This window comes from Theropithecus gelada, chromosome 11 (assembly GCF_003255815.1).
Source record: "Theropithecus gelada isolate Dixy chromosome 11, Tgel_1.0, whole genome shotgun sequence".
Lineage (NCBI taxonomy): Eukaryota > Metazoa > Chordata > Mammalia > Primates > Cercopithecidae > Theropithecus > Theropithecus gelada.
Genome location: NC_037679.1, coordinates 1,864,972 through 1,884,662, shown reverse-complemented (window position 1 = coordinate 1,884,662; position 19,691 = coordinate 1,864,972). Strand labels below are relative to the sequence as shown.

Sequence of the window (19,691 nt, the reverse complement as noted above, 5' to 3'; positions counted from 1 at the left end):
TGGCCTCGGAATGACATCCTCTACTCACCTGACACGCCTTCAGATGATGTCGCTTCACTGCTTGTGGCTCTAGTTTTTCCACCTACTGAGGGTCCAGTAGTTCCTTTCAAAATAGACAATAAATATGTATCGTGATCTTTGATTTAGCAGAACAGAGGGTGCTACTCTCTGCTTTCAAAATATCTTTTGTTTACACTTCTTCATTTCCAGGAATGGTTCACTCTTTCCAAAAATTCATTATGAGAATCATATACAATTGTTGGCATCCCTGAGAGTGCTTATTTACTTCTTCCTTGTAAATAAGCTTGTTTATTATTTACTTGTTTAATATTCAGATATTTGAACCTAGTGGTTCTCAACCCACGTTGCATGTGGGACCCGTGAGGCTTTTTAAAAATACTTAATGCCTGGTCCCTTCTTCCAGGGACAGATTCAATGAGTCTGTGACGGATTCTTCAATATGTATTTTCAAACATCTATCTAGTTGATTCTAATTTGTAGTTAGGATTGCAAACTATGACCCTAGCCCCACTCCAGACTCACAGACTCAGAAGTTCCAGAACAGGAACCTCTGTCTGAATCTGTGTGGCCGATTACTACCTGCAATACCGCTGGTCAGTAACTGGGCTTCCTAACTCCAGTTCTTTTCGTTCTTTACAGCACTGCTAAATAAAGAAAATGTGGAGATCCACATGCTCCATTTTACTCCTGCATACTCACTGACTTTTCCCTTTTACTTACCTGATTTGCTGCTTTCAGAGGTTGTGACTGAGGCTTCAGGGCTGGCAGTGGTGGAGCCTGCAGGAACTCCTGTGCTTCCTGAAACCAAGAGAGGAGCAGGTATATATGTTATTACTTCTGTTACTATGACTACTTGGAAGGTTCCAGAAAAAGGAAGTGAAAGAAACTATCCCTCCAACTTTCCTCAGCCCTGCATCCTAATACTAGTTCTAGCCTGAATTTACAGAGCATCACTTAGTGTAGGAGATATGGTTGGGAACTTCTGAGACATTATGTCCAGCCTGGTCAATCTTACCAGAAACTGTGGCTCCAGGGCCTGCTTCCCCCAGGGTACTGACACCTCCGACTACAGGGGTTGCTCCAGATACCCCCAGTGTGCCTAATTTTTTATCATGGAAAAAAACAATGTCTGCTAAGAAAGTTAAATCCTTATGAAAGTGACCTAAAATATACATTTTTTTCTTTAAAAAATGAATCTATCTCATATAAATACACATTTTTTTCTTTAAAAAAATGACTCTATCTCATAAATGTCATGACAAGTTCTTGTTCAAGGTAAATCAAATAAATCAGGAAACTCTGATATTGTACTGATTACAATAAAGGAGTTTTTCTTCGTAAAATAGAGTAATCGTGCAGATAATTCACTGTTCAACACTGAATAGTTCAACATTGAATTATCTTGTCTCTTCTTACTAGAATTGCCTTATGCTCCAGCATGCACCTTTTATTTGCTTGATTAACTCCTGCCTTTCTTAGTCTTTATCATCTATTTCTGTAGGAATATTTATTCCTTCCTCTCCAAAGTGAAGCAGAGTGAGAACAAATATATGGCCCTATTCCTTTCCTGTATCCCACAGAGCATCTATCACCGTATTAGGTATACAGCATATGCTTGTTGGTATAGTTCTGATCTTCTGCACACACAGCCTTACGTAATGTTTGGATTCCCCAAGAAACCTTGTTTCTGACTAAATTTTGAGCAGAAAGCTCACGTGTCCACAGGACAGCATCATGATGTTTTCGCTCTTCCAGTACCTGCTCTCTCAGATGTATTTTCACCAGCAGCTCCAGTGGTGGCTGCATCCACTCCTCCAGTTCTTCCTACTCGGAAGAATAATGGTGCTTAATGTATATGGATAGTTACCAAAAAAATTATTTCAGGATATTCAGTTTCATGTTCTTTTCCTAAAATATTGCCCTTGGTTATATTTACTTAATCTCATTATCGTATTCTGGGGTCTTGGCAAAGCTTGTGTTGGACCCCAATTACAGCCCCCAAAAGAGTCTTTGTCTTGCCTGCTGGGTTCCCAGGGCTGGTGGCCCCACTGCCTGATGCTTCCGGTGTGCTTCCCCTGCCTGCTCCTGTGGTTGCACCCAGGAATCCTCCAGTCGTACCTAACACACACAGTAGCAGTAATTTCAACATATGATGCTTCTAAAGGAAAAGACTGGGAGATTCTAGTCACATTTCAAGCTTCTTGAGCAGCTTACATGTTTTGATTATGCCCATTTATCAGGCGCTAAAGCATGTTTTGACTACGCCCATTTAACAGGAGCTAAAGCACATGTCCTAACTTGCCTGATTGTCCAGGGCTTGCAGCTCCTTTGCTTGGTTCCCTGGGTGTGGGCAGGAGGGCCTCTGGTTACTTTTGATTAAAAAAAAAAAAAAGTATTTTAAAAAATGCCCTCGCCGGGCATGGTGGCTCACTCCTGTAATCCCAGCACTTTTGGAGGCAGAGGCGGGTAGATCACCTGAGGTCAGGAGTTCGAGACCAGCCTGGCAAACATGGCAAAACCCTGTCTCTATTAAAAATACAAAAATTAACCAGGCCTGGTGGCAGGTGCCTGTAATCCCAGCTACTCGGGAGTCTGAAGCAGGAAAATCGCTTGAACCCAGGAGGCAGAGGTAGCAGTGAACTGAGATCGCACCACTACACTCCAGTCTGGGCAACAAGAATGAAACTCCATCTCAAAAAAAAAAAAAAAAATGCCCTACACATAAACCAACTCATTTACTCTTATTAAATTCCTCTGAAACAAGTCATATTATTATTCTTATTTATTAGATGTGATTAAATGACTTGCTCCAGGTCACCAAGTTGGTCATCAGCAGATCCAGGAGCCAAATTCAAGCAGTCTAACTACAGTTAATACTCCAACCTGTGTTTCTCAAACAATATGTAGCAAAAGATCAATTTTGTAAAATTTCCAATCTGTGCTAGATTAATACTTTGAAAAAGGCCATAAAATAGAGAAATGAAATTTTTAAAAGTAAAACCTTACAAAACACAAGTCTTTATTTAATAGACATAAAAACCATCCTGTGAAATTGCTATGTTTTTAAATACTTACTCTCTGTTTCAGTTCTTAATACATCAAAAACTGGTAACAGTCTGGCGAGTATCCATCTGTCGACCAAACTTTGAGTAGCCCTGCTCAAAATCCTTATACATATTGCCTCATAACCAAAAGAGATAGCTGATTGGCTTATCATTATTATCCAAGTAATTTCCATGCAGGTTTTAAGAAATGTAAGCAAATGGTCATCACTCTAAAATTTAAGTTTACTGACCTGATTGGAACCAACCACTTTCTTAATTTGTGCTATTGTACATTGATTATATCCTTTAAACCATTAATTTTTATGTAAACTATATATCTTATTCCATAAAGTGTTTAAGTTATAATGTTTAAATCAGGAAAATTGCTAGGGGATAGTAAATGTAGAAAAAATAAAATTAGGCCATGGATTAGTTACCAAGTGCATAAAGAGAAATAGTTCCATGTATACACTAAAGAAATGGCTTTTAACCCAGTATATATGTAAAGAAGTTTTGATTTATCTTAAAAGCAATCAGAACAATTGAAGAATTGTAAGTAGTGGAGTGACATGATGAGAGTTGAGATTTTGGAAGTCCATTCTGCCATGGTATTGACTGCAGCGTAGATTGGGAGGGAAGTGAGGAAGGAGTGGAAATGTTAGAGCACTAGTTTTCCACTTTGATGAGCATCAGATGCACGGGCTTGCTAGTAAAATGCTGGGCTCCACTCCAATAGCTTCTGATTTTAGGCAGGTGGGCCCAGACATTTACATTTCTAACAAGTTCCCAGAAGATGCTGATGCTGCTGTTCCAGAAACCACACTTTAAACACCATTGTGTTGGAGGAAGGTGAGCAAGGTGGAGGCTAGGTGGAAAATGTTTAACACCTGAACAAAAGCAGAGGCAAATTGATGCAGAGAAGAAACTTAAGAGATACTTGAAATTAGTAGCTGATAGCATGGTGGACAGGGGTGAACTTATGCTTTTTTGTTTTCTATCAAAATGATGTCTCGTTAAGGAAACCAATAATATTTTATTCATGAAACCAACATTAGTTAAAATTCAGTCAATGATATGTAGGGCAAGCATATTCTCCTTGGCTTTTGTTGGATCTACGTTTTTATACACACACAGAGCTGTGGAGCTAGCTATTCCACACCAGACTTAGGATTATGTGTTCTAATCCTGCCTCGTCCAGCTTGGAGACCTTTTATTATTTTCTCACCTAATGGGAATAACGACAGATAACTACCATGGTGTAATTGTTGATTAAATTACATACTATATATTTGTAGACAATTCAGAAATATTCCTGTGCCATAGAAACATATCATTAGTATTTTATTAAATATTAATCATTGAATTTTTCCCCAAGGTCATTTAGCTGACTTCAATAGCTCTGAAGTCAGCTATTGTACTCAGGGTAAAGTTGTTGCCAAGTTGAAACAGAGGATTCCTAGCAGAAATAGGCTGTGGAAGAGATAGCATTTGACTCATTTCTTTGTCTCACCTGTTCTGAAGTCACTTAAATTTCCATGTTCAGCTCCTGTGGTTATACCAGGTAACACTCCAGTTGTCCCTGACAAAGGTAAAGAAAAAACAAATATCTGGCTAAAAAAAATGCATAGGCACCACCAACTATCAAGGTCATCAGCACATATAATTTTAACATTATACTTTAAGGAAGCAACTTGTGAAAAGACTAAAGATACAATATTTCAATTACATATAAGGAATAATCACCTAGCTCTAATACTTTTATTTTGCAAAATATTGTTCTGAGTAACATCACCTAAAATGAGTTTCTTAGCTGAGACTGGTATACTTTGTTCTGAATTTAATTTACCTGCCACGCCTGCAGCACCAGTGACGGTGGGGCTCACTACTCCTGTCGTGCCTGCATTTCCAGATGTTGAGATGATGGGAACTGAAGTTTCAGTAATGCCTGAGAAAAACATAAAATAAACGTCTCATCTAAAGTCTATTAGGACTTTATCACCATGGAGTGAGTTAACTGTTTAATCAAATTTACCATAGAAAATAGAATCAATAAAGCCAGTGACTTTCTGCCTAGAGTTCCCTAAGAATTTGTTTTAATATCATTGCCTTTTTTTCTTTTTTACAAATACAGCTTTCTGCATCTTGAACTGAGCCACACTAGTTCTTCATATATTTTTCTAAATAAGTGTTTTAAAATAAGCAGAACCTACAGCCACTGTGGAGAAAAGTTTGGAGGTTCCTCAGGAAACTAAAAATTGAGCTACCGTATGATCCAGCAATCCCACTGCTGAGCATATACCCAAAAGAAAGAAAATCAGTGTATCAAAGAGATATCTGCACTCCTACATTTGTGACAGCACTGTTTACAATAGTTAAGATCTGGAAGCAAGCTAAGTGTCCAGCAACAGATGAATGGATAAACGATACACGAAATGGAGTACTATTCAGCCATAAAAAAGAATGGGATCCAGTCATTTGCAAAAACATGGATGGAATGGGAGATCATTATGTTAAGTGAAATAAGCCAGGTACAGAAAGACAAACATCACATGTTCTTATTTTATGGGATCTAAAAAAATCAGATCCATTGAACTCATGAACATAGAATGTAAATGGATGGTTAGCAGAGCTAGGAAGGGTAGTCAGGGGTTAGGGAGAGGTGGGGATGGTTAATGGGTATAAAAACATTTAAAAGAATAAATAATACCTACTATTTGATAGCACAATGGGGTGACTATAGCCAATAATAATTATACATTTTAAAATAAAGAATATAATTGGATTATTTAGAACACAAAGGGTAAATGCTTAAGGGGATGGATTCCCCATTCTCCATGATGTGCTTATTTCACATTGCATGCCTGTATCAAAACATCTCATGTATGCCATATATGTATATATCTACTATGTTTCTATAGCCAGTCAATATAGACTGATCAAAAACAAGTAAAATTCAAGGTTTTTAAAGAAAAATTTAAAGTCAGTGGTAAAAACCTAGTAAACTACTTGTTTGAAATATTTTTTCTAAAGCCAAACTGTCCTATACATTCTTTCTTTAAAAGCCAAAGTGACTAATAATTTAAACTATTGAATATTTTTATTTAACATATAAAAGCAGGAATTAATATACTGGCCTGTAGTAAAAGGCTCGGTGAGAGGACCTAGAGTTGTTCCTGAAAAGGAAAACAGAAATGATGTGAATTTTTCCAACCTCAAGGAAAAAATACTAGAGAGACTGTTCAGCTGTTGTGTAGTTTTCAATATAGAGTAACTTGTAATATATTTAGTGTTTAGAGTTAATAAAAAATTTGTATTTCATTTTTAAAATAGTGACATACATGGTGTACTTTCCAATGTATACATACACACATATACACATATGCTGAATTCTACTAAATACAAAGTAAATGGAATGTATATCAACAACGGCAATACATCCTCTGATAAGCAGAGGCTGATTTTGCAGTTTATGGTTTCTTCAACTTTTCTCAGCTTCTGGTTGTCTGCAGCTTGGATATTTTTATATTGAGTAACACTTAGTCTATAAGGACTTGGAGGGAAAAGGATAAATATTTTTTAAGATTTATGTTTATGATTTGACATAGCAGGTTTATAAAAATAAATTTGAATTTACCCTAAACAGCTGTTGTGGATTATCAGTGAACTCCTGAAGGAAAAGGCCATGTTTTACCTTTGTATTCTCAATGTCTGCCCATTGCTAGGGATGTGATAAAAGCTCATCACATGTTTACTGAGGACCTGTGCACTTAAAAATAAGCCTTTATTAATTTGGGGTTTTCATAAATAAAAAAAATAGTCAGGCATTTTCTCTATTTCAATGTTAATTTTCATTGAAAATCCATGGAAATCCACTGCTTACTTTATGTAAACAATACTACTTTGCAATTTTATAGTGTTTTGGAACTTCAAAAAAAGAAGGAGAGAAACAAACTTCTCACAGAATCTATTTGATCCTCACTCCTCGTCCAGCCACACTTGCCTTTCTATCTTTTCTACCTGCTGTTTGCAGTTCTCTGTACTTGGAACATGGTTCTTTCCTCCTCTTCTCCTACTTGAGCTTTCATTGGTCAGTTCTCAACTCAATCATCTTTTCTTCAGTCCTTCCTGAGCTCCTTGACTGGATTAAATCCCCTGCCTCTCATCCCAGGCCCTTTTAGATACCCCATAGCTCTTGTGTTGATGTAAGTTTCCATTTGTTTTTGTAATTACTTAATTGATATCCACATTCCTGACTAGGCTGTAGGCTTTATAAAGGCAGAAACCATGTCAATTTTAATTCACTTTAGTATCTCCAAGGCCTATAAGAGTGCCTAGCACATAATAAGAGCTTGAGAAATATTTGTCCATAGAATGAATGAATGAATGAATGAATGGAGTAAAAATATTTTACCCATTTTCCTATAAAGAATGGGGCTCAGAAAAGTTGAGTGATTTGTTCAAGATCATACTGCTGGTTAGCGACAAAACTAGGACTCAAATGTAAATCCCCCAGTACCTAGGACTGTGACCCATACTGCTTTTTATGTTATTCTGCCTGTACGTATAACACATCACCTCCTGCAGTTTTCAAGTTTTCTTAATTACCCATTCATCATGTTAATGGAAATATTAAAAATTAGACTAGAAATTATAGAACACAATATCAAGTAAAGAATAAAATTTCCTGTCTCCCTGAATTACTTTACAGAATGTATATTTAAATAAGTATGGTAACTAGTTTCAGAGAAAATTTTTGTGACAGTTATCAAGAGCTGACAAGGTTTAGTTGAGAAGAATTTTCAAAATCGGTATTACACAGACTCCACCAACTGACCAGCTCAGATCTTGATCTTTTCTCACTAATGAGCACAATAGTTGGACATTTGAATCAAAATATCTTGCTGATCTAATTGTAAGAATAGCATGGAAAGACTGTTATGCCATGAACCCCAGAGACGATCAAGATTAGAATGATGTGGAAGAATAGATAGACCCTGATATTCCCAAAGATTTTGGTGCAGATTCCATTTCCTAGTATTGATTTAACCTTTATGGAATTCCAGTGATCCAATTTGAGCACTTTCAAACTGAAGACAATTGCATTTAATTAAAAGCAGCATTATCATATGGAATAAAATCAAATCTCCAAAATTTACACATCTAAATAAATATGCTCTAATCAACATGGATTCAAGAACATAGTTGCACATCATAGGTGGTAGTGCTCTGATCATCACTATTTTTGCCATATGCACAAGAGAACATATTTATAGGCCTTTCCTTATAATTGATGTTGCTGAGATGGCAACATGCTCATGTGCATCTCAAGGACCGATCTTTAATCAGGGTCATAGAGTTATTTAAACTAGGCACAGATTGGAGTACAGACCAGTCAGGCTACTATGATATAGCTCCCTTTCCCCATGAATGAACTTCAGAAGATGTAAGTCTGAAATTATTGATACAGCAATAAAAGTAGGGATAAGCCTTTACTAACAGGAATACGTGAGAACTCACTTTTCTTCTGGGTTTAATTACCAAAACTGATAGAGACTGCATTCTCGTTCTCATTAATTCTGACATCCATAACCATTACAGTTTCAACTGATTTTTCTGTTACTTGCAAATGAACACACATGCTGGAAGTACTTGATACTGTCAAGTATTATGCGTCAGCTTCTTTGTGTACGAGACATAAATAGTAATAGGAGGAGCTGCCTTCACCAAAACACTAACTCCACCCTAAAACATTTTTTCAAGTGGCTTTGTCCACTTGGGTTTCACCTCGCTACAAACTTAATATAAAGTCTTTTAATTAATTTTCTAGCTACCACTAAGTTTTTAAATTAATTCTAAGAATCATTTTAATTTTTACAAGGAAAAAATATTTTGGCATTTTTTTCAATGAAGTTTATTTTACTTAAAATATATGTCTGAAAGATAAACTTCAGGAGTATCCATAACATTTCCCCTCATAAACAACAAATTCAGTACTGCAGAGTCTACAGCTTTTGCAAAATATCTTATTCTGAAAAAGTTTAAAAATTCATAAAATTGGCTTTAATTCAAGAAGCAGTATGTTTCTGATTAGTAACCTATAAAGTATTAAACTCCCCAACTAAAATATAAACTCATTCACCTAGTTAATCATTCCTTATAAAATTCACTAATAATAAAGTTGCCTTTACTGAATACTTCCTATGTATTACACTAAGCTGCACTGTCACATTTACTGTTTTCTCAAATCTTTCCATGTAGAGATAATTTTTAGTTCCCACTTCACAGATGAGAACACTAAACCTCAGGCTGCTTGAGGGACTTAAAACAGGGTCAAACTTTAAGGGGAGGGATTCAAATTCTTATTTTTCTAATTCCACATTCCACTATACTCATCTACCTCCCTTTGCCTGATGCGATTTTTTTTATGATTGATGCTATTTTATAATAAGCACATTGTATAAACAAAATTTATACATAACTTACAGTTGTAACATTCTAAGTTTTTAAATTTTTGAGTAAATATGCATTTTAACAGATTATATGGTTGTGTAACAGAAACTCACTTTTAAATTATATGTCAGTATCCCACGTATTCATTCACAGGGGGGATTTTGTTGTTGTTTTAATATAAACCTACTAAACAACCTATGATTTTATCATAAGTTCCAATTTGAAATCAGAATCTGTAATTACATGTTGCTTCTTCAATAACTGATGTAAATTAAATTCAACTTCATCCTCTTCTTTAAACATGGAAACACCGGGGCATTAGGACTGGAGTCTAGAAAATATGTTCTGAATTTTAATTATCTCTGCAACTTATTAGCAAGTAACCTTGAATGTATAACTTAACCTCTTTGTGTTTCCATTTACTCATTTGTAAATAGGGGGAAATGATGGCACCACTTCAGGGAATTTTCTGTATCAAATCACATAATATATGTCATATAGGTAGAGTAGTGCTCAGTAAATATTAGCTCTGTATCAAGATCAGTCAATCTAAAAAGGAAAAGCCCCATAACTGCATAATGTTTCTTCTAAAAATAGCATGCTTATTAGAATGGTTAGCTAGGCATCTCTCAGGGTATTTTAGCCCTCTGAAAGCATTCACTGTATGGAAAAGATGATAGATACAGAAAGCATGTGGAGAAATTAAAGTCTGCACACTGCTTCCCTTTCACTTTAGAGTTTTCTGCAATGTTTTTCTAAACTGCTCAAAAGTACCCTTTACTTCTATGCTATTTACCGCAACAAAAAGTTAAGGTCTATTCAACAACGAAGTCATACCTTGTCTTCTATGCAGTACTTGGTCAAAAGTACTTTATCCAGAGAACAAGTTAGTGGCAAAAGCCTGCAGCCCCTACCCCACTGCCCCGCCGAGACTCTTTTTAAAATAAATGTTATCTTTGTGTTCAATAATTATAGGTTTTTATGTTAAAATGATTTATTTTTAAGACAAAGCAAAAAGTAAAAGTAGGAAAGTTTTAACCAAGTTAATTTATCCCATTTATCATATTGGTTCTGCTCAAAAGCACTAATACATTATCCACAATGAAATGGGTTTCCATGTCCAAGAAACAAATCCTTTCATTTATTATAGATAGTTCATGGAGAGGAAATACATATTTGAAATAAAGTGTCTTCTTAGCTATATTATATCTGAAATATAATCTTTTACTTTTCAATCTCTAAGTATCTTTGGTTGATGCATACTATATTTTGAAAGAAACAGAAAAAAACACCCTTTGCTAGTGATGGTGTCAAAACACTTATTTTAAAATAAAACAAATATGGGATTCATTGTTCTCATAACTGATCAAGTGAGGCTTACCACCAGAAAACTTAAAAACAAAAATCATTTTGTAGTTAGGGATTCATCACAATTTGAAAATGCCACTGTTAAACCACCAATGTCAGTGAAAGAAATAGGATGCATCTTTCAAGCCTACAATTTGTGCAAGACAATTGCTCTACAAAAGACCTTTATTTTTTTTAAAAACATTCTAAAAGCAAACAATCTAAACTGTTTTGTTTTCACAATGATATAATGTTTATTGGATGAATTTAGAAAGAAAAAGAGCGTGAAAAGAAAAAATAAGTTGGTGTCTCTTAAAGGAAAATGTTTTATTCTTACATGAAAAATGAAAAATAATAGATGTGACTTTTTTTACTTTGGAGCTCCAAAATAAAAATACCAGTAAACCCTTATCTAGCACTTTCTGGGTTTCTTCTGACTACCATCCTCATTTTATATAAATTATTATGATTCCTCAGCCAGAAGAAAATTGGCATATCATCTCTTAGTTGTTAAAAATCAGAAATACCACATTTTATTTTGAATAGTTTGTACTCAGTCCAAGTCCCTAGCACAAGTTGAAGTATACTATTTATGATTTCCACTTAATCGAATGAACAAAGATGACCAACTGGCATGTGCCAAGCCCTCAAGTCACAGGTTTTAAGGAAAACGAAGTTAATCATTATTTGAATGATTTCTAAATTCCCATCTGTATAGTGTGATATGGTCATAGCCTCAGAAAAGATAAGGAACTAAGAATTACCTCTAATTCTTACCACTAATTGTTATTTTTTAATTGAAATTTGATACATTTAACTAAAATTTAATTAAAGTTTTGTATGCTTCAGTTTATCTGGAAAATTAGCACTTCCTAATCTGTTCCAGCAACAAGATAAGCTATACATACACTATTAATAAATGCTGGGAATATATTATTAATTTGATAATCAATGTTTTCTGCACATTGGGATTACTTGACTAACTTTATTTGAAACACACACATTTTGTGGCACAATTGGAAAATTTTAATATGAGGGAAAAAAATAAACATTTTTATACTTCTTTGTCTCCTGATTTTATAATGATGTTGACTACAGTTTCTGGCTTTCATGGATAACAAGAAAAAGAAAACCAATCCTGACTTCTCTCTAGATCATGCCAGAAAGTCCTTTTCTTTCTGATCCTTATAACCCTGAAAATGTTAGTTAAGCTCTTTGCATTTCCTCACCTTTAAAATGATGAGGTGAGGAAGACTGGAGAATAACAATCAGAGGATTAAGATTTAATGAGATACTGAATGAAAAATATTTAATATAATGACTAGAATAAGGTAAATCCTCAATAAAAGTCATTTTTAGCATATTTTTCAATAAAATAGTAACATACCATTTGGTTAATTATTAATATTATACTTACAGAGCATGAAATATCTACCAGAATTTCAGGGAAATTAAATAAAACATTAGGATTCAGTAAGGCAAAGCACAAAAGTCATAAATAATACCAAATGAATTCAAGGAAAAAATCACCCAGGTAATCTTTCCTATAATTCAACTCTGCATTTGATTTATAATTTTTAAAATGCTACCATGAAGATAATTGATAAGTTTTTTTAGTGTTTTACGGTAAATGGGACAAAATATTACATCTAAAACTTAATCAGTTGCTCACAAAAACCTTATCAGGGTAATCTACTCATGATGTTCTGTTTTCCATGGACAGTTAACTTACTACAGTACAAAGTGTTGACAAAATAAAATTGAATATTACATTCAAAACCAGGTGTTTGAAAAGGAAATTATATATTTTATATATTTTATATACATATAATTTATATATTTTATATATATGTATATAAGCTAGAAAAATTAAACCACTTTTAATAGTTCTAGGTAAGTATTGTGATATAGGATATAGATATCATCATCATGATACTGAAGAAATAGAAATAGTTATCTAAGCTGCTTATGATTCATGCGTAGCTATGCAGTTCATTGAATCAAGGAAAAAATTATTTCTTTAAATGATCACAAGATACGAAAGTTTTAATAGCTGATGAATGACTTTGACTAAAGGAAAGCTTAGTAACTGAACCAAATTAATCATCTTAGAAACAGAGCCAGGCTGAAAATTAGGGATTCAGTCCACTGCTTGCACCTGAGGTAACACGTAGCTAGAAAATTACTCTGCGGTGCATGACAAATAATTCAAAAAACTATTGGGATGAAATTGTTATTAGTCCTGGGAAATGAATTTATGATTACAGACTGCAGAAGAACATTTCTGAAATGTGTCAGGCTTTCTGAGATTTACATTGAAAGAGCCAGTAATGCTTTGTGTCACGAATGGTATCCAACATAAGAGAAAGTTTGACAGGAAGTAGCATGTTGTTTTCGGTATTTTTAATAATATTGTGCACTATGGTAGCTGATGCTTTAAGATATACATATGTATTTACTCCTTTAATATAAAAATATATTAATTTAAAAATAGACAACACTAAGGTTTACAAAATGTTCAAAATTATAGTCACAATTCTATATTATGATATCAATTTATAATCCAATAATAGCCTTGGTTTTACACTGTATCTTTGTATTGAAGATTAGCTCTAATGAGTGAAATGTATGAACTGTTGGATTGATCAGTATAACTAATATTTAACAAATAGTTTAACCTTCACCAGAAATTCTGAGCTAAAGTTCTAAACTTGAGTTCTAAATTTTTGACAGGGAAAAAGAAAAGTCATTCATTCACTCTGTAACTACTTACTGAACACAAACTAATCTGTACCTTAACATTAGGTACAATTGGGAATTCAAGGATGGCGAAGCATGGCCTGTGACTTGAAGTAATGTATTCATTTAAGACTTGATAAGTTAATAAATAATAAAGAAAGAGAATTAGTGCTAAGTTGGGGGTAAAGACTGTAAGTATAGAAAAGTGAGTATATGAAAGATAGTGCAGAGTTGGAAGGTTGAAATCTATGGATGATTTTCTCAGACACATAGATTCGAGAAAGAAATGACATACACTATGCATGTGAATCTTCAATTAAGTAAAAATGACATCTTTTTAATTGTATAATTAATTAGTTTAAAGAAAAGAAGGTGACTATTATATATTACAAACAACAACAACATGTAGAGTCACAATGCTAAACTGTCTGCTAGCCATTTTTTGTGAATTTTTTAATCATATTTTCATATACATTAAAGACACTGAAACATACTGAATACATTTTTAAATTTAGGTGGAAAGATAAAATAGCAAACTAAATTAGGGAAACTGGATGGTCAGAGGGAAAATTCAAACCCAAATATTTTAATGTGTAATCAAACTGATGTTGATTCTAATATTTAAGTTGTTCAAGGTTTCAGATACAAACCTTTATTAAAAACTTTATTCATCACTTATGGATTTTCTGATTTACCTACCTGTTGTTTCACTGCTTGATGTTGTAATCGCTGGAATGGATGCTGCTGAATTTGAGAAAACAATGGAAAAAATAAGTTTTATACGCAGGGGAAATTATACTTCCAAGAACATCTATAGTCACATGCAAAATGGATCAACTTGAAATGACTGTATCAGACAAAAAATCATCATATAGGTGAAAAGAAGCCCAAATATTAGTTTTAGAATGTATAGGCCCCAAGTAAAAGGTCAAAAAACCTTATCATTTGGTATAATGCTTTTTTTCCCCAAAAGCTTTCTCTAAAAAATTCTTTTTTATAAAAGAAACTTCGTCTATTTCTTCTAAAAATGTCATTACAAAGATATAATACTGCAAAGGAAGTTTTGGGTGTTTTTAAAAATCCGCCATTGATTAAGTTGTGGCTTAGAGGTTACAGCTTACCTATGCCTGGGCTACTGGTAACCAGTGTAATTGCTATGCAAAGAAGAAGACAAATATTTGGAAAAATACATTAAACTGGTATTGAAAGATGAGGTTAACCATACCTATTTAAACATGTTTCAATCTCCAGAATGCAAATAAATGATTAAATGTAACAGTTAAGTTCGCTTATCAGATGTTTACACATTTCAATATACTTTTGTACTCCGCTAGCTACTGTTTTAATGACAAAGCATCCAATTAAAGTTAAAGATTTCTTGGTGTTAATAAAAGAAATTGTAAATTACTTTCAAGGAATTTAACATAGAATTTTCTGACATAGCCACTTTCTCCAAATCAGTAGAATGTAGAATGTTCTTCTTAGGACAGACAACTTTTGAAAAGGGAAGATGTTCTTTAATAATGTTACAATTACGTACAGACCTGCTATTTGGCATGGGCCTTTAGCAAATACATAAATGGAGAATGAAAACTTTGAAAAAAGTACCATGATTCCCAAACTATCAATTATCTTTGCTGCTCATTTAGGAGCTATAAAAATAGTTAGCACTTTTTAATTTATATACCTGCTCCGGTGCTTAATATGGCGGTAGCTGTTGTAGTGGAAACTGTTTAGGAAACACAATATTTATGAAAATAAATTAATTGAATAATTTTTGCTGGGAAATATAGCTCAAGAAACCAGTTGTCATAAACTAAAAGTAAAATTTCTGAAACATGTGCAGAGGTTAAGTGACAAAATAATTTTTTATTTACATCTACACAAATAACACCATATATTTATATATGTCCACCAAAAATAACTATTTCCTGTTATTATCACTTAACCAAAATCTCATAGGAACTTTATAAGGTCTCTTTATGGGCCAATAACGACTTTAAAGGAATGTGGTTCAGAACCTTGACATGAAAACTTCACTTCAGGTAAGTGACCAAAAATAACTAAAATTTAACTAGCATTTTACAGCAGATTGCATAATTTTAAATAAATTGTCAAAGCCTCACTGTTGGAAGCTCACTGTTGGAAGCAGTGAGCCCTGATCGTGCCACTGCACTCTAGCCTGGGCAGCAGAACAAGACCATCTCTCCAAAATAAAAAATTAGCCAGGCATGGCAGCGCATGCCTTTGGTTCAAGCTACTCAGGAGGCTGAGATGGGAGGATCACATGAGCCAAGGCAATAGAGGCTGCAGTGCACTGTGATTGCACCATTGCACTCCAGCCTGGGCAACAAAGTGAGACCCTGCCTCAAAACAAGAAAGCAAGCAAAACAGGAAGCAAGAAAGCAGGCAAGGAAAGAAGGAGGGAGGGAGGTAAGGAATGAGAAGGAGGGAGGGAGGGAGGGAGGGAGGAAGGAAAGAAGGAAGGAAGGAAGGAAGGAAGGAAGGAAGGAAGGAAGGAAGGAAGGAAGGAAGGAAGGAAGGAAGGAAATAATTTTTTATTTCTGTTTTCAAATCATCCTCTAGCATGATGATGGTTTTAAAATATTTACTTCACAGAAGGCAACATTTACTTCTACTTCATTCACTTATTCAATTATTATCTAAAAATATCAAGCTTTGGACGATGATATTTAACTAATGTGCAGAGTTAAAATATTAATGAATTAATAACAAATATTAACTAATAATATCTATTGTATGTTTAATCATATTCCTAACTTAATTCATAGGAATATAATGAAATGGTATTCTGACATATTTCTAGTAACTGTTCATTTTAATTCACAATTTTTGTATCAGCAGATTTACCATCATACCTTTTACTGGCACAGATTCAAGTGAAACCATAAAGGATTAGCTACACGAAGAAATCAGAGATACAACATTTAAAATATAATGATGATTTTACCTGCAAATGTTGAATTGGTAGGAGCAGTTTCTGAAATAATCACACATTACTGTTATTGACAGGAACTTTTATATCTTGAAAAAATTCTACATCTCAATTTGTCTATAAGTCACGTCTCTTTTTATTTTACTTCTTGCAATTTCTAATATAAAAAGGAGTAGCTAACATATTCTTTTGAAGGTTTTTGGGATTTATTTTTTTAAGATGTGTGTTGTGGCTAGGCACGGTGGCTCATGCCTGTAATCCCAACACTTTGGGAGGCCAAAGCAGGTGGATCACCTGAGGTCAGGAGTTCGAGACCAGCCCGGCCAACACGGTGAAACCCCATTTCCACTAAAAATATAAAAATTAGCCAGGTGTGGTGGCTCACGCCTGTAATCCCAGCTGCCCGGGAGGCTGAGGCAGGAGAATCACTTGAACCAGGGAGGTGGAGGTTGCAGTGAGAGATATGTGTTGCTCACGAACAATCCTTCAGTTATTTAATTCTTTTTATATTGATTCTCATCTTCTATTCCTCCCTTTCATTATCAGTGGGGAGGAATCATCCTTTCACTGATGCCTCACTCCCTCAATTCCCAGAACCTACAGTTAGGCAGGGGCATGTATGCAGCAGGTGCACCCCCTGAGTATCAGCCATGGCCCCATCTGACAGTCGTTCAGCATATCTTGGCAGCACTGGTTTCCCACACAACTCATCATGGACAATCGCTCTGGGATGGAATTGTGCCAGTCCTCTGAGGGACAGCCTAATGCATTTAAGTCCCTGCCCCTCTGGTGATTAGCCTAAAAATGATTCCCAACCCCTCCTCTGATTTTTCCTAAATCAATTAGTGTAAAATTTAATGACTTACCACTGCACTCCAACTGCCCTGCAATACAGTAGCTGAAAGTTAAATGTAAAAAGAAAAAAAGAATGAATTGGAAAATTTGACTCTTAATTGCATACAGCTCACAAATTTAAAACAACAAATTGCCTGATTGAAAACCAGCAGAACCAAATAGAAGTAAATATTTGTTTCCCCAAGAGAATACTATTCAAATTGCTTGTTTTTCCATGTGCTGCTATACCCAGTCGTTTCACTGAGGAGCTCCGGGCACCTGAAGAAATGGTGTGCAGGTAACCCTTAAAGGTAGTTCTTACATAGTCAGTTTCAAACACGATGTTATTTGATGGCCGTGGTGACCTACTATGAACCCGTCAATTTGCTTCCATGTAACTGTTTGAAAACCTGTGAACATAATCTTACATTTAAAGAATTAAAATTCTTTTCCTCTACAACTACACAATGACATTTTCTGTCCTGTGTTCTGCGTTATTAAGTATAAAATTCCACAAACCATTTGTTGACATGCGAATTATCTGAAAATAAAAATAACTAACATAACTGATATAAAATGAACCTAAAGCTGGCCTTCTCATTCAGAAATGGCAGGATCAAAAATTATAGATATATATACATGTATACATGACATATATATTATTAACACAATATATTCATACACGTATTTAGTTTTCCTCCTAAATGAAAAGGCAAAAGTCAAAATTGCTTATTGAAAAGTTAGTAGAGAATATACCATGTTCTTCCACAATTATCTTCAATCACTTCCCCTGCTGGTATGATATCATTATAGAAGCAGCTGCACTCAGATAAACTGACACATTTCATGGTGTTCTCATCCAGGTAAGGAGCACTATCTGGGCACTTAGCATAACAACCTGTGTGTAAAAATGACCCACAGTTCATCTCTATCTACTGAAACTCATTATACTGAATATTATATATTTGTAAAGTTACTTAAATGACTCCATGAAGTGAAGTAGACAATAGCAAAACAATATCACACTCATAATGAAAATATAAAAATAAAACAAGGTTCAGATCTTCTTGCAGTGAAATGTCAGACTAAGAACTTAAAGATTTTGGTTGATTTATTTTTTTCTAAAATGATTCTTGAAGTAATTTTAAATGATTTGCTACTTTCATAACGGGCATGATGCTGTAACATAAAATAGGCTCTGGTAAATACATATCCTGAAATGTGAATGCCAGTTTCAAATATCTGTCTTTGCAACAGTAAGTAAAGATAAAGTCATAGCAAAATAAGCTAAAAATACACCAAAGGATTTAACACAGTTGTGACTTTTGGAAGAGTTTCATGTTATACTGTTTTCTTGCCTGTTTTTTGTTTATCTCTGAAAATAATGCTAAGAATAAAATGCTGCTTAAGTGTAAGATATAGTTCATTACTACAGTAATTATACTACTCAAGCAAGATTGTATCATATGTTGCATTCTGAAACTGCATTCACACTAAACAACATTGTCTAATCAAAGATATAAAAGTGACAATAGGATCAGAGTGCTGTCCCCATCCCCCACTAAGCTTATGTTTAGAGAAAGTGTTTCTAATGTAGAAACATTAATGACATAATAAAGATAACTATTCATTAAATTGCCAAGTGTTAGACACTAAATTGGGAGAAGCAATCCTTTCCAGTTAAGATGAATAGCATTTGCACTACTTTATGGATATTCTTAAAGTATGTGTTACCTTCTAAAAGTGAAGAAAATTTCTGGCCAATGACCTGATCTTTGCATGTTTTTGCAGTCACTGTGCCACAAGGTTCATAATGCCATCTGCATTCCCCAGGTGCATTGTAATAATCACAGTAGACAGCTATAATTGAATTATATCAAATTACTTTCATTCATTATATGACAATTTTCACCTTTCATTTTCCAAAGCATTTTAATAGGGGATTTGGGATGATATTAATAATAAACATATCTAAACTATATCAGGTCTTATCAAGTTCCTTTGGCTTTATCTAAACTGTCATATAAGCCAAAATAGGTCACAAGGGGAGTAGACATATAAACTCAAAATAGAACTTTGTTTTGCCATCTCATACTCTGGTTAGTTTGAGATTTAACAGGTAAACTTTCATTTTATCATTTAGAGATATTTAGGTCATAGCCTAGATTCATGGTTTCAATTTCAACTTTAAATTGGAAAACTAAATCCTAGACAATTAAGCTTTTTAGTATGTAAATAACAGTTCCTAAATGAAGTAACTAAAGATGTCAACATAATCTAATCCTGTGCATAAAAAACTG

The 19,691-nt window shown here is 34.3% G+C and overlaps 1 protein-coding gene across 1 annotated transcript in view; it reads right to left on the bottom strand.

Moving 5' to 3' along the window:
• MUC19 (mucin 19, oligomeric) overlaps window positions 1–19,691 on the bottom strand; it is a 189,266-nt gene that overhangs the window by 115,323 nt on the left and 54,252 nt on the right. The window contains 13 exon segments of the mRNA XM_025401355.1: window positions 29–103; window positions 742–819; window positions 1,037–1,120; window positions 1,780–1,845; window positions 4,912–5,010; window positions 6,200–6,238; window positions 14,301–14,345; window positions 14,723–14,755; window positions 15,289–15,330; window positions 16,573–16,602; window positions 17,424–17,455; window positions 18,148–18,289; window positions 19,126–19,251. Coding sequence (XP_025257140.1) covers window positions 29–103; window positions 742–819; window positions 1,037–1,120; window positions 1,780–1,845; window positions 4,912–5,010; window positions 6,200–6,238; window positions 14,301–14,345; window positions 14,723–14,755; window positions 15,289–15,330; window positions 16,573–16,602; window positions 17,424–17,455; window positions 18,148–18,289; window positions 19,126–19,251 — 891 coding nt within the window.